The 14,981-nt window shown below is 38.4% G+C and overlaps 1 protein-coding gene across 1 annotated transcript in view; it reads left to right on the forward strand.

Annotated features, from left to right (window-relative positions):
• IPCEF1 (interaction protein for cytohesin exchange factors 1) overlaps positions 1-14,981 on the forward strand; it is a 39,700-nt gene that overhangs the window by 22,661 nt on the left and 2,058 nt on the right. The window contains exons 5-9 of the mRNA XM_053460237.1: positions 9,866-9,939; positions 11,137-11,208; positions 12,629-12,690; positions 13,672-13,760; positions 14,095-14,371. Coding sequence (XP_053316212.1) covers positions 9,866-9,939; positions 11,137-11,208; positions 12,629-12,690; positions 13,672-13,760; positions 14,095-14,371 — 574 coding nt within the window. The remainder of the gene's footprint in view (positions 1-9,865; positions 9,940-11,136; positions 11,209-12,628; positions 12,691-13,671; positions 13,761-14,094; positions 14,372-14,981) is intronic.

Below are 14,981 nucleotides of genomic sequence, written 5' to 3' on the forward strand. Positions count from 1 at the left end.
CTCCTCTGCTGGCCGCAGCCGCCGCCTGCCTGCCTCAGCCGCCGCCGCCGCCTGCCTCAGCCGCCTGCCGCCTGCCTCAGCCGCCGCCGCCTGCCTCAGCCGCCGCCGCCGCCTGCCGCCTGCCTCAGCCGCCGCCTGCCTCAGCAGCAGCAGCAGCAGCAGCAGCCGCCTGCCTCAGCCTCAACGCTTCAACTCCTGTGTTGGAAGCGTGAGGCGTTTGTCTCGGGTGCCGGCGCTCAGCAGTGAAGCGCCGGCACCCGAGACAAACGCCTCACGCTTCCAACACAGGAGTTGAAGGTAAGTGTGGGGTTAGGGAGAGAGAGGGGAGATCCTGAGAAGGGGGTTAGGGTGTGTGTGTCTGAGTGTGTGTGTCTGAGTGTGTCTTACTGTGTGTGTGTGTGTGTGTGTGTGTGGTTTCCCAGATAGCAGTGATTCTGATGAAGTTTTTTTTGTTCAGTTTTTTTGTTCAAAAATGGGGGTGCGTGTCATACACCAGTGCGTGTTATACGCCGATAAATACGGTAATAAATACATATCTATGCAATGACTTTCAAAAGAAGTAACAAGAGCAAGGCCAATTAGAGAGGCGTATAGAAATTCCTGGAAGGGGCTGAAATGTTCATCTGTTTTTGTAAAGCATAGTCCAGAGCAATGATGTATCCTAGCCTAGGTCAACTAGGTCCAGGTTGGGTGACCACGTTTTATTTCCGTTATTCTGGGACACAGTATGGAGTGGATGAGATTGCACACACAGCCGTATATTAACTCGCATACACACTGATTCACATTCGTACACAATGTCACATACACATACAATTTTATATTATGTAAATTATTAGGAAGTCTTGGAAATCATGTTATTTATATCTACTTACAACATATATATTGCTGCAGCTTACACTGAGCTTTGTTTAAAGGAGGGGCCAAGCCAATCAGGAGAGGCTTCAAAACTTTCAGCCAATCAGTAGAGGTGAGAATTTTCTCCTGATTGGATGAGACCTCCTTTACTCAGAGCTCTTATTCTGGCACAATGCAGATCACCCTCTCGGGCGCTGGGCAAGTCACAAGGGAGAACTTTAATCTCCCCAACCGGCCTATTTTGGCTCTAGATGCTGTGCCCGCTCAGCACAGCCTCCATTAAAAGGACGTCAAGTCCTGGGGCTCCTTTTCTTAAAGGCACACAACAGTTTTTATTGTACTGGACACCCTGACCACAGAGGTGGAGGGGTCATAGGGAGGTGTGAAATTTCGCCACCATTTATTCACTGCAGGGAACTTAGAAGCTGTCTTTGAATGCTATAATAGTAAGCAATAGTAAATCCAACCTATCTCTCTGACAACTTTTCATTGATATAGTTTGCATGTAACGCAAGGTATATTTTTGTTACTCTACAAGTGCCACCATGTTATATTTTGAAGAAATTTTACAAAAATATGGGATTTAAAAAAACACACCATCCTGCGTCATACTACCACTGTTAGCGTTTGCACTTTACATATCTCAAACTGTTTAGGTAATCTTTACAGTGGCTTGATTATTATACAAAATAATTGTTGCATATCACATTTTGAGGCTATTTATATTAATTCAGAAAGTGTCCTTGGCTTCGAAGATTACCAAACTCCATGTTGTGAGTCACTGTTTAATTCCAGTCATCACATTGTGATCAGTTATTAAGGCTAAATAAGATAAATTCAGAAATTTGGTTGTGTATCTAATCTTAAACACTGAGTGGGATGTTCACAGAGTCTTAGCTTTATGCTGAAATTATTGTTGTAGAGAACGGTAAATCTTATGAAAAGATTAGTGGCATTTTGTTACAAAAGTGAACACAATTATAAGTCTGTTCTTTGCCCATCTGTTTACTAAAACTATCTACAATAAATGTTCATCTTGATTGGATAACTTAGTCAGGAATGAGGTTTTTGTGCTGTTGATATAAATATTCATGCTATCCAATTTGGATTAAAATGTTGATAATTTTTTTTTATGTTGGTCATTTTTAATTATACTTTGTTAACAAAGAGACCCAATTTACAGCATAAACGATGAGGAATACAGAGCTTTACTCAGGAGCTCATACTGGCTTAGGGCAGCAAGTCAGTTGAGTGGCAAGTTTCCTGGGGTGCTACTTAATGGATCAGCTGCAAGGCAGATCTCTGATACATAGATCCCATAGTTTGCTGTACCAGCACTATATGTCCTTCTCAAGTGAAAAGCAGGAGCACAACATCATATCTCAAACTTGCAGCCACTAAGGTAGGTCCTAAGCACAACTGCCACACCAACAATAAATGAAACACTGAGCAATGGCGTAACTACAGAGGTTGCAACTGCGGCAGGGCCTGTGGCTCCAGGGAGCCCGGTGCGACCCCTGAGACCCCTTCTCTCTGTCCCCTCGTACCGGTTCAAAATAGTTTAGAAAAGGCCCTTTCTAAACTATTTTGATACAGCACAGGGAGACAGGAGTGTATCAGGGAAACTGAGGCTGCTCGCACACTGTGCACAAGCAGCCAGAGAGAAAGCTGCAGGAATGGTGATAGGTAAGCGGGGGCGGGAGGTGGGATATATGTGTATGTGTTTGTGTGTATATATATATATATATATATATATATATATATGTATGTATGTATGTGAGAGCATAGATGTGTACTTGTGTGTGTGTTTGAGCATGGATGTATACTTGTGTGTGTGAGCATGAATGTGTACTTATGTGTGTGTGCATGGATGTGTACGTGTGTGTGAGTATTGATGTGTAATTCTGTGTGTGTGTCTGTGAGCATGGATGTAATTCTGTGTGTGTGAGTATGAATGTGAACATGGATGTGTAATTCTGTGTTTGTGTGAGCATGGATGTGTAATTCTGTGTGCATGAGCATGGATGTGTAAGTGGGGTGAGATGAAGTGTGTTGGAAGGGTGGGGCAAGGGGCAAAGAAGGCACAGGCCAGTTGTGTGGGGGCAATGGTGGCACAGACTAGCTGTTGAAGTCAGAGGCTTATGCAAAGAAAGTGCATCTATTTTGGTATCTAACGGGTGCCCCTACCTGTATAGAGTGCTGTGAATATCTCACTGTGTCGAGGTGTGTGAGAAGGCTGGTTGCACAGCATTATCTCTGTGAACCTTGCACGACCTAATCAGGACTCCCAGGCACATAAGGGAAGCTCTATAGAGAGGCTCACGAGGACAAATATTGTAAAAGAGTGGAGGAGACTGAGCTGTCTTAGCTTCAGTTGGCTCTCCTCCACTCTTGATAAAGGCTCACCAAGATATACAACTTTAATAGTAATACAGGTAAGTAACCAAAGGTGTTCTCATTTAAGGGTACACATGTGCATCACCATTATAGTAATATCATATGGAGCACTGTATCCAAGTTATCTGACTACAGTATTTGTATTATTACGTTTTAACCTTGGACTGCTATCAAAAGTACCCCATACCATTGAAATGTCATAAAACCCCCATATGACACCATTATGTCACAGGGTTATTCAGTTTCTGTTTTGTGCTGATATAATTGTTAGGCATATAGTGTATATACCCTTGGAGCTTTGTAGCTAAGAGACGAGCTTTATGTTGCTGTGACACCTCTTCCAGCAGCCACTAAAGATTCTGCATGCACAGTTGATTATACTTAAAGATCTTAATAAGAGCTTCCTACGCATACTTGCCTTGATAGACACCTAAACAACAAAATAGTGGGGTTTTCATTGGATACAAACTCTCACTGCTATTTTTGGATTTCTGTTTTAACCGTTTTAACCTTACATTGCCATTAATATGTGTCTGTTACTATATACATTATATGGACAAAAGTATTGGGACGCCTGCCCATTACACCAACAGGGACATTTATGACATTCTAAATACATAGACATTAATATGTAGCCGTATCCCCCCTTTTCAGCTATAACAGCTTCCACTCTTCTGGGAAGGATTTTTCACAAGATTTTGAAGTGGTTCTGTGGAAATTTCCATAAAAATCCAGTAGAACATTTGTGAAGCCTGGCTCACAATCTCCATTCCAGTTCATCCCAAAGATGTTTGATGAGGTTGAGGTCGGGGTTCTGTACAATTTAAACTTTGTACATGAATCTTCTTTCACATATCTTTTCTAAATCTGTTCTCTAGGAGTATTCACATTTTAAATATTTTTGGTTTTTCTCCAGTTATCACTACTCATTCATCACTGATTGTTATTCATATTTTGGTGCCAGCATCTCCAGAACCATACACACAACTCTTGAAAGCATCCCTCTTTAGGACAGTAAGTCTCCTGCTTTTCTTACTTAACCTAAAAAAAACAATTCCCAGGAGCTCAGAGTGTTTGCTGAGTACAGTATCATCACAGTGTTCTACAGTCGTAAAAGCCACAATAATGTGTACATAAACAGTCCTGTTTGTAAATGAATCTCTCTGGCAGCCAGTGAACGTCTGCGCACTGCTGGCAGACAACCTCCGCTGCTGCCGGCACTTCCACCGGGGCTTCTAATCATCGAACTAATGGGCAGTGGAGGTTTTCTACGCACGTCACGCAGACATCCACCGGCTGCCTCCACTAGACACTAGGGAGTCTGAAGCACGGGGGACAAGACTAGGGATGCATCAGTAAGTTGGGGGGGGAGTGGCATATAGGGGGTATAAGGCATATCAGCGAGGCAGACTGTCGTATAGGGAGGTATAAAATATATCTGGGGCAGAGTGGCATATAGGGGGTATAAGGCATTTCTGGGGGGGCAGAGTGGCATATACGGGATATAAGGCATATCAGGGGCAGAGTGGCATATAAGGGGGTATAAGGCATATCTGGGGGCAAGTTGGCAAATACAAGAAAATAAAAACAAAAAAATCATTTTTCTCAATCATAGTTTTTATTAAATATGAAAAAATAGTTTACATTAGAATTTACTGGTAAAACTGTTTTCCTATAGGGTAGTCTTATATTCAGGTTTTTTCTTTTTTTCTAAATTAATATTAAAATTTTGTGTGGTCGACTTATAATCAGGGTCGTCTTATAATCAAGCAAATATGGTATATTCTTTGTGTAACTCACATATTCTTGTACAATTGTACATTCCTCTGAGTGTGTCTAGGAACATAATGCATAAACCATTGCAAGGAGGTATCTATGGTAACATTCAAATTGGAATAAATACATATCATTTTTGTTATCATGGTATTGATTTTGTACATCGTAGGCAAATGCATTAAAAACATTTTTTTTAATCTCTCTTTCCATTATATGGAATTATACCTTGAATTTGACATTAGTCAAAAAACATTACTTTCAGTAAGCATTGAAAAACTAAATTATTTTTCATCAGCTGGCAAGGGGATGGGCACGCAGTTGCTCCCCTGCATTGTCCTAATTTGAACATGTTAGCCTTACTTGCAATTTCATAAATATAGCCACCACCCAGAATTGAGCGGGGTATTGACATGCCCTGTTCCTCGCCCCTTTTCCCTTTAAATGTGGGATGTTTCCCAGTGATGGCAGCGGGAACTCCCACTGATGACAGTGGACAGTCCTGGCCGCGTCTTGCAAGGGAAGGCTCCGGGCGGCCTGAGCCCAGAAGTTCCCAGGTATGCCTATAAGTAATTTTCAAAGATCAGTGGTATTTTAAGTGAAGATTTTTGCTTTTCAATCAAAGCTGTTGGAAAGTCAGATTTTTTTTACATTATAGAATAGTTAGTTGTTAGTCAGCATCTCCTTGTAATTCTCATCTAAAACTTTCCAAATGCTACAGCTAAATTATGTTTTGCTTTCAATGCCTTTGAATTGAAAGCAAAACATAAAGTTATTTATAGTGATCAATTTTGGCTATAGCTTGCTAATATCATATAAATAATGCATTAAAATGTTCTGTGGATTTCATTTAAAAAATCTGGTGGACCTTTGGGTTGTAGACCACCTCTGATGGGAGTTTTAAGAGTGACAAGAGAGGAAGACATGGGAGAGTTAATTCAGTACAGCACATCTGGTAATGTGTGTAAAGCAAAATTCTAGAATACAATGATCTAGCTAAGGATTGATGTCTACCTAGTTTAGTGTAATGCTACCAGTTCACTTGTTATGAATGTACTACTTTGCTGTGCCAAGAAACAGGACTACTGCCTGGCCTCTGGGACTCAAAACTGATCTATCGCCACTTTGTCTAGTAAGAATGAAAAAACGACACTGCACAACCTTTACTGGATTGAGAAGGCCACAGTTTTATTAACATGAATTAGAGAAGACATAAATCTTTGATATGAGTGGATAAATATAATAACACCATAACATTATAACCCTGGCTAAGAGTAAACAATAACACCTGATGGGAGAATCCTGTCACATGTAGCTAACACCAGTCCATACAACCCCCTGGCTGCGTATCCCCTGCTCAGAGGGCTCCACACGTACCAAACCTACCAACTATCGCCACCTGCTGCTTAGCTGTTAAAGTGACCCCCCTTTTACCTTCAGATTGTAAACTTGCAAGTAGGGCTCTATCCACCTAATGTATCGATATGTCTTAGTCTGTCATTTCTAGTCTTGTCATACCCCTTGAATATATGTATTGTAAGAAGCGCTACATAAATTGTTGCTATATAAATAAAAGATAATAACCTGACCCACTTCCCCTCCACTTCTATTTATCCACTCATTCACCACCAGAACACTAGCTGTGACAAAATAAAACATATTAACCCACCAATTACCAGGGTGGATGGGCATGTTCAATAATCAAATGATCAAAAGAGGATGAGTCACTAACCCCCTGTAACTTGTATACCCTTTACAAATCCAGTGGCCTCTGTATCGCCCCCCTCATTTCCTCTTAACCCCCAGTTTCATGGTCATAAACACATAAAACACTACATAATCTTGTGGAAAGCCCAGAAGTGAAAGCAATTATAGCTGCAAATAGAGGACCAACTACATATTAATGTCTATGTATATAGAATGCAATGTAATAAAAGTCCCTGTTGGTCTAATGGTCAGGTGTCTCAATACTTTTGTCCATTTAAATATATCACGCAGCTGTATTCACGTATTCACTCCTTCCAGATTTCTTTTTTTTGCATATGTGTCATATGTATAGAAGGAAAAAATCTATCTTACCCTACCTTGCCCTATGTAAAAAATCAACCAGATTTAATTCATAATTTGGCAGACACACAGGCATTATTACTGTCAGCCCTGTTGAATCTAAACAATTAAATAGAACCTTTTGACATGAGTGATATAGGTTTTGATGAAATATGATCTTTTAAAAGCTGCATTTTGTGTTTACTCATATTGTCTGTCTCATATTAAAATTAGGTGGATGATCTGTAACATTTAAGTATGGCCAGAAAGCAAAAGTTGAAGAAATGTAAAAGGGGCAAAAAGAAATCCACATATATATTTACAATATGTGCTTGAATTTGTCTGTTTATGGGAAAATATATGCACTTTTCAACAGTTTCTGTCAGTGTGTGTTACAGCTAACATACAAAATTGGAATTTATTTTTCTATTGGCAGCAACAAGAGCACAAGAGTAATAATGCATAATAATATGCTTTATTTTAAATTGATATTTGCTTATCTCTTATCTAATGCCTCTGGTTATTTTAATAATAATTAAACCACAATTATTTTGTTAAATTCTGTCCCTTATCAAAAGTTTAAGTAGAACAGTTGTGCTTTAACTTTTAACCTAGTGCTACCTATTTATTAATTACTTTTAGTTGAGTATACACACACGCACACACAAATACACATAAATCTATATGACCAAAACTATGTGGACTTGTCTCCTAATTTTGGGGTTTTGTTGTTACAGCAACGCCCATTGCTAACAAGTATATAACATCAAGTACATAGGCATGCCATCTTCTTAGACAAACTTTAACAGTAGAATGAGTTGTAGTGAACAGCTCAGTGAGTTTAATGTGTTGCAAACCTTTGCGACAAGTCAGGGGTGTACCTAGAGTATTTGGCACCCGGGGTGGATCCTGTATGTGGCGCCCACCACCCCTACTTTAAAATGAAAAGATCCCCGCAAAACATTAATGTTGGCAGGGATATTTATTGCAAAAAATCCGTAAACTGAATGCCAACTGGAAAAACTAGAAACCTGAAAAAATAAAACAGTAGCTTAAAAATAAATTAAATAAGTAAAATAACATTTACTGAACAGATATGGTAAAGAATAATTCCTATAACTATATACTGAGCCAGACATTGATGGTTGTACAGCATAACTGCTATCATATACTGAGCCAGACATTTACAGTTATACAGCATAACTGCTATCATTAACTGCTATCATTAAATACTGACCACATTAACAGTGGTACAGTGGTTATGCTGGTACAGCATAACACCTATCACTATATACTAAGCCAGGCATTGACAGTGGTACAATTAAGTGGTATCATTATACATTCAGCCAGACATTGTGGTTCAGGATAACCCCTATCACTTTATACTCAGGCAGACGATGACTGTGGTACAGTATAACTCCTATATATATAACTCAATATATACTGGCCCATATATTGATGTGATAGGCTCAGTAGACAGTGATAGGCTTTATGCTGTACCACTGTCAATGGCTTGCTTAGTATATTGTCATAAGTGTTATGTTATATCACTATCAATCTCTGGCTCAGTATAAAGCTATAGGAGTTATGCTGTACCAATGATGGTGGTACAGCATAACTTTCACCACTATACACTGAACATGACATTGACAATGGTGCAGCATTACTCCCATTACTATCACATACTTACTAATGCTTTCTCTCTCTCTTGTAAAATTTTTGACCTACTAAATCTTCTGAAATTTAAACATTATTATTATGCAGTTGAAGCTTCTAGGGGGACCAACAGCTCAGCCACGAAGCGGTAGGCAATGCACACTCACAGAGCACAGCTGAAGTGCGTAGCATGTAAAAAAAACACCTGTCCCCTGTAGCATTACTCACTGTGCATGTGGAGTAGACTAAAGCACACCACCAGTGGACTCAGGGAGCATTGGAAATGTGTTATCTGGGGTGATAAATTCCACTTCACTGTCTGAAAGTCTGATGGATGAATCTGGGTTTGTCAGGTACCATGAACATGCCTATTGAAAGTTTAATGGAGGAGGGATAATCAGACCTGGGAACTCTCTGGGTTTGCCCGGAGATTGCCAGGTGAAGCATCGCTTCTATGGGTCAAGACCCGAATTCTCCGGGTCGCGGGAGCGGGGTCTTGAAACGCTCCCTGCCTATTTTCCCTTTAAATGGGGGTGTTTCCTGCTGCCATCGGCAGGAACTCCCCCGACGTCAGCGAGAATGCCCCTGATGTCATTGGGACCTCCCACTGACGTCAGTGGGGACTCCCACCAACACGACCGCGTCCCGCAAGGGAAGGCTCTGGGTAGCCGGAGCCCAGAAGTTCCCAGGTATGGGGATCATGGTCTGGGGCTGTGTTTCAGAGTTAATGTTAATGTTCCTCTTTGGTGCAATTTATACGTTTTGCAGCCATCTTCACCTCAGGGTGAAAACTCTTATACTAGAACTAGTCACATGACATGCTAAGACACGACCAATTACGACTCCTTCAGCCTTTTTATTAAATGTTCTAATCAAAGAACATTTCTAATTAAATGTTCTAGTTCGTAAGTAACCAAAATCAAGTTATAGTCTTGTACGCAGATCAGAAGGTAGATTAGCTTTGCATATTGTATTTTTCAAAAGTTTTTCCACTATGTGCATATGTGCCATTTTAAAGTTTAATGCATACATAACATATTATCTTCAATAAAATATTTTAAAATGTCTCTCTGGACTGTTGCTGATTTTTTATTTTTTTGTATGTGATTAATCAACATAAATATTTCTGTGACAGGCCGAAAAAGCAGAAGGATTTATCAATCTTCCGGACTTTATTGTGAACCCAGCAAGTGAATGCAAAAAAAAGAAGTAAGTTAATAAAACAATAGTGGTTACCATGGGCGTTATACACTGAACACCAGGATTATGATATCTTTAGCCTTCCTGTCCCAATAATGCACTATGCCTTTTACTAGGCTAGATAATATAGCATGCGGCACTGCAGACAATAGAAATATCATTTATTCCCCCTTCCTTTCACTCTCCCATAGAGATAGGGAGACTATCCAACCGCAACCAAGCAAATCCTACATGCCGCTTTTAGTTTTTTCTCTTGAACTCTCTATGTTGGCTTTTTCCTCTTGGATTCTATTTGTTCATACTCTGTCACGCTCTGTGCATTGTTAACCATAGGCTGAGCTTTCATGCAGTGCTCTGATGCAGTGACATACTACATTACTCAGTTAGTTAACCAAGTATGTCTTATTATAGAGGTTATATATATATGTATATTGCATTGAGCAGAAGCACACTGCATGGCTTCATCGACCAAGAAGCTAATGTGCCCCCAGTTTTGCAGCAGTCACCCTGCTGCCTACTGGACCTGCTTTCTGCCATGCCTAGGCCGCTTCACAAACCATTTTGGGGCATTTCACACAAAAATTAAATAATCTAAAAATGCTGTACATGATTATCTGTTGTACATGATGTTTTGAGATCAATCGAAGATTTTTATCTCTTTAGGATTAGACAGCCCTTCTAAAACCATAAGTGGAGGCACTGTGAGTTTAGCATGGCTGCCTTAGGAATCACAGCTGTTTACTTGGCCTTTAAGTGTACCATTCCTAGGTGGAGACGGTATTTTTTGGCTATGCCCACTGTCTGCTCCCTTTGACACAATTTGCATATGCTAGGTCTTGCTCTATCTTTGTGGGTATCCTTAACTCATCAACAAAGCACTGATTCCTGAATGTGAGAGGACTTGAAAGTCTCAAGGCATGCTATTAACCAATAGGTTTATTATTTTATGAAATTAACTTAATTATATTTGACCTGTCTATTGGTCTTTGCTTCTTGGTGGTATGTAGCATCCACGTTACAAGAGCTGGGCACTGAGAAAGTAACTTGTAAATGTATGGGACTTGGTTCTATGCCAAACAGTGGTTTGTGAGGTAGTTTTGATTCACTGCTTTTTATTATATTTGATCTTTATAAATAATAAGTAAGATGCTTCAGTGGTTAGTGGAATATGTCCTCACTATTTATATGTGTTGTGTTCAATTTTAGTGCAATAAAAATCACCCACCCACAAATCAAGACCTTTTATTTTGCTGCTGAGAACAGAGAAGAAATGAATAAGTAAGTTTCAGTAACCCATCCTTCTGTTTATGTTTTGTGGGCAGACAGGATTTGCATTGGCTACACACTCAATTGAAAGCTGTCAGTTCAAAATTAGGGTTTCCACATATCCCATCTTGCCCGGGACAGTCCCCTAATGGGACTTTAAGTCCAGGGCAGCCTCAAAGAGAATTTTAAGTGAAGGAGGTCTTCTCAACTCTCTTCAATGGCTGAAGGTTCAAAAGCCCATCCTGATAGGCCGAGGCCCTCCTTCATATCCAGCCAGCACTAGATATGTGTCTGTGACTGTGTTTGTCTGTTTGTGTAAATATGTTTTTCTGTTTGTATGACTTTGTGTGAGGGTGTGTGTATGTGTATTAGTGTGTTTATTTGGCAAACATATGTAAAAAGTTACATATGTTTTGCGTACTATGAGGCTTGTTCTTCAGATGGAATGTCAGACTATGGAGCAAGGAGCATTAAATACACAGTACATGAATAGGAAGAGACAGTGGTTGAGAGGATTAACATAAAAGTTGGATCCTTGTGATAAATGGCAGCTACATAAGATTACTGGAGCCCAGGTCAACAAAAACAGATAAATCACTGAATCTAATTACAAAGTTCATAATGAATCATAAACCAATCTTGGTTTAGGCCCTCTCTCCTGGAAGTACAAATATCAATATACAGTGTTTAATTTCCCAAGTTTTTTGTCAAATGTGTTCAAAATGTTGCTCTTTAAATTGATATTGTCTAAGCACACTATATCAAACCTTACTGTATTTATTTGAAATGTTAATTTTGTTTGTGCTGCTTATTTTTGTATTAATTACCTTATCAAGCTGTGCTCGCAAACCCACAGGCTATACAAAAAGATCACAAGAAAGTGATTGATTGGGTATCTGCAAGGTTGACCAGAACATGAGTCTAGTCTAAACACGAAGTAAGGTCTGAGATCTTGAGGCTGGTTGAAAAGTGGACAGCCTAGATGGTCCAAATAATTTTACAGTTTCCGTGTTTTCAAGAGAAATTAATTCAATATCTCCGTGTTCCTAGTTATGAGATCCTAGCCAGTATCACTATGCTCACTTGATCACCAAATGTTTCTGTAAATCCAAATTGTTATATGATGCATTACTTGTTATCAAGTTTACCATAAATACATTAACCATAAATACAACATTAAGGGAGAGAAAAATAAAATACGGTAAAAGACGCATGAATTGGCGTCTTAAAATAATCTAGCAATAATTTCAAGCTTATATTTTTTTGTTTTATATATAGATATATATATATATATGTGTGTGTGTATATATATATATATATATATATATATATATCTATATATATATTCTATAATAAACCATGCTGTTTATCTACTTGATGAAGGACATTAGTATTATCCTTTTCCATATATATTTCTTTTATATCTCTGTAGGTGGTTAAATAAATTGGGACTAGCTGTAATTGCTCAGCCAGTGGAACAGAAAAAAGAAGAAGGTAAGGTTTCTAGCATGAGCTTTCACATAAAGAAATTAGTTAGGCAGCTTTATTAACACATAATTAATTTTGAAATATGTAATGGTACTAATACTTTTTCATCTTGTATCTGTTATAGAGCAAACATGTCATACTGGTCCCAGAGGAACTATTATACTTAGTATAGGAAACTTATATACAGATAAGATCCTCGTGACCCGTACAGTATATTAAATCACAGCAATATTGTAGTGTGTGGGTCTTATATAATTTTCTCTGTTATACTTGTTAACTGTATGGTGGCATTGTGTTAGAATTATTGCACTCATTGCCTTGAAGTTGACATTAAGTATATATAAAAATAGAAGAATAAATAGAAGAAGCAAAACATAGATGACTATGTATGATAGTGTAGGGATTAATATTTATTTAGTACTTGTTGATCCAAGGTACACTTGGTACACTATTACATATAGAGGACAAGATAATACAAGATATATGATCAGATTAAATGGAAAAAACAAACAAACAATATACTATATAGGTTTGTAAAGACAGTTTGCAATGAAGGGAAAATACCTGGTGGTTGTTATAATCACTGATTAGTCTAACAATGTAAAAATGATCTATCTTCCTGAATCACTGTATACATGTCCCATATTTTGAGGTTTATTGAGCCATATCTATAAAGGCAAAACTGGGATGCTCTTCTGCAAATTGTATATTTGTACCATAGAAACATAAGGATGTTTCTGTTGATTTTGCTCCAATTACACAAGTTTTGCTTTAAAAATATGACCTTCTTGCAAATAAAACATTCAAGACATATACATTTATTAACTTTTTTATTACAAAAAGATTTTATAGAAATAAGGCAATTAAAAAACTTTGTGGAGTTGAGGTGAAATAATATATACCACCAACAAGCGATGACACTACACATGTGGGATCTTGCTGAATGTCAGTCTGATAACACAATGGGCTTTTGTGTTCGTATTACAGATTGCTGGAGCGAAAGTGAACAAGATGACCAAGACGCAACAGAGATCTCATCCTCCTCATGTACTGCACAACACAAACCCACTGACTCAGTATGTTTAATATCAATTAATCTGTCTGCATTCCCTAATAGCTGGGTGTATTTAAAGCATTTCTTGCTAGCATAAAAAGAGGCTGCAGCATTCGATTTGAGAATCATTATTTCTTACATGAGTGGGGGGCATTTTTGAGCAGCTGTTATAAAATGAATAGGTTCAGCTGGTCAGTTCTGTACAATAAACTAACTGAGGGTTATTGAAGAAATCACTTTAAAGCAAAAAGGAATCCAGTAAAGGCAGCATTTAAGATCTATACTAATATAATGTATATGTGATTTTGTATGGGAAGCATTTTTACAACCTCAATGTTAATTTTTAATTTTTACAGACTCTTCAAGACTCTTCCTACATGTCATCAGATCTAAGCTTAGCCATGAATAAAAGTTCCCATGTTATTAAATCTGTGTCGTCAACAACGGAACATGAAAAACAATGTGATCTTCATACCGTAGCAAATTTATCGGGACCAGAAATAGAAAGAGTAATTTTACTGCAAGAGAAAAAAGAAGTGAATTCCATTGATGGAACTTTGAGTTGTATAAACAGTAAAGATGACACTTCAGAGAACTACAGTGTAAGTGGATCAGTGCAAAGAACATTTAAAGGTAAGAGTTAAATGAAATGTGTTTTATTCAAAACGTATTATTACTTTTTTTAATAGTAACTTTAAACCAGAAACTATAAGCTCCACATAACAATAATGAATAAAGTTCACCATCTAGCCAGTATTATACCAGCATGTCAAATAACAATCCTATATAAGAAATAAAAAAATTACCCTACATAGAAATTCTTTTCATTTATACCAATGACACCAATCATGGTTGGCCTTGCTGTTTGTCTATGTGACAGCGTCATGCATATTCCGTTATGGCATATCATTTCCTTTGACATGTATGGTAGTAATGCTGAGTTGTACATGTACCTAGAGCTGGATTATTCTTATATTGTGGTGTACTGGCTCCTCCATAACAAGAATTGGTTCTGTGATCTTGACATTTAGTACTAATTGGCAAACAAGGGTTATGTTATGCTTGTGAGCCATAACATTGTGACCACTGACAGGTGAAGTGAATAACACTAATAATCTAATAATTAGGCGGTAAGATATCAAAGTTGATGTTAGAAGAAGGAACAATGGGCAAGCGTAGGGATCTGAGCGACTTTGACAAGGGCGATTATAGTAATGGCTAGATGACTGGGTCACAGCATCTG

The sequence above is a fragment of the Spea bombifrons genome, chromosome 3, assembly GCF_027358695.1.
Source record: "Spea bombifrons isolate aSpeBom1 chromosome 3, aSpeBom1.2.pri, whole genome shotgun sequence".
NCBI lineage: Eukaryota > Metazoa > Chordata > Amphibia > Anura > Pelobatidae > Spea > Spea bombifrons.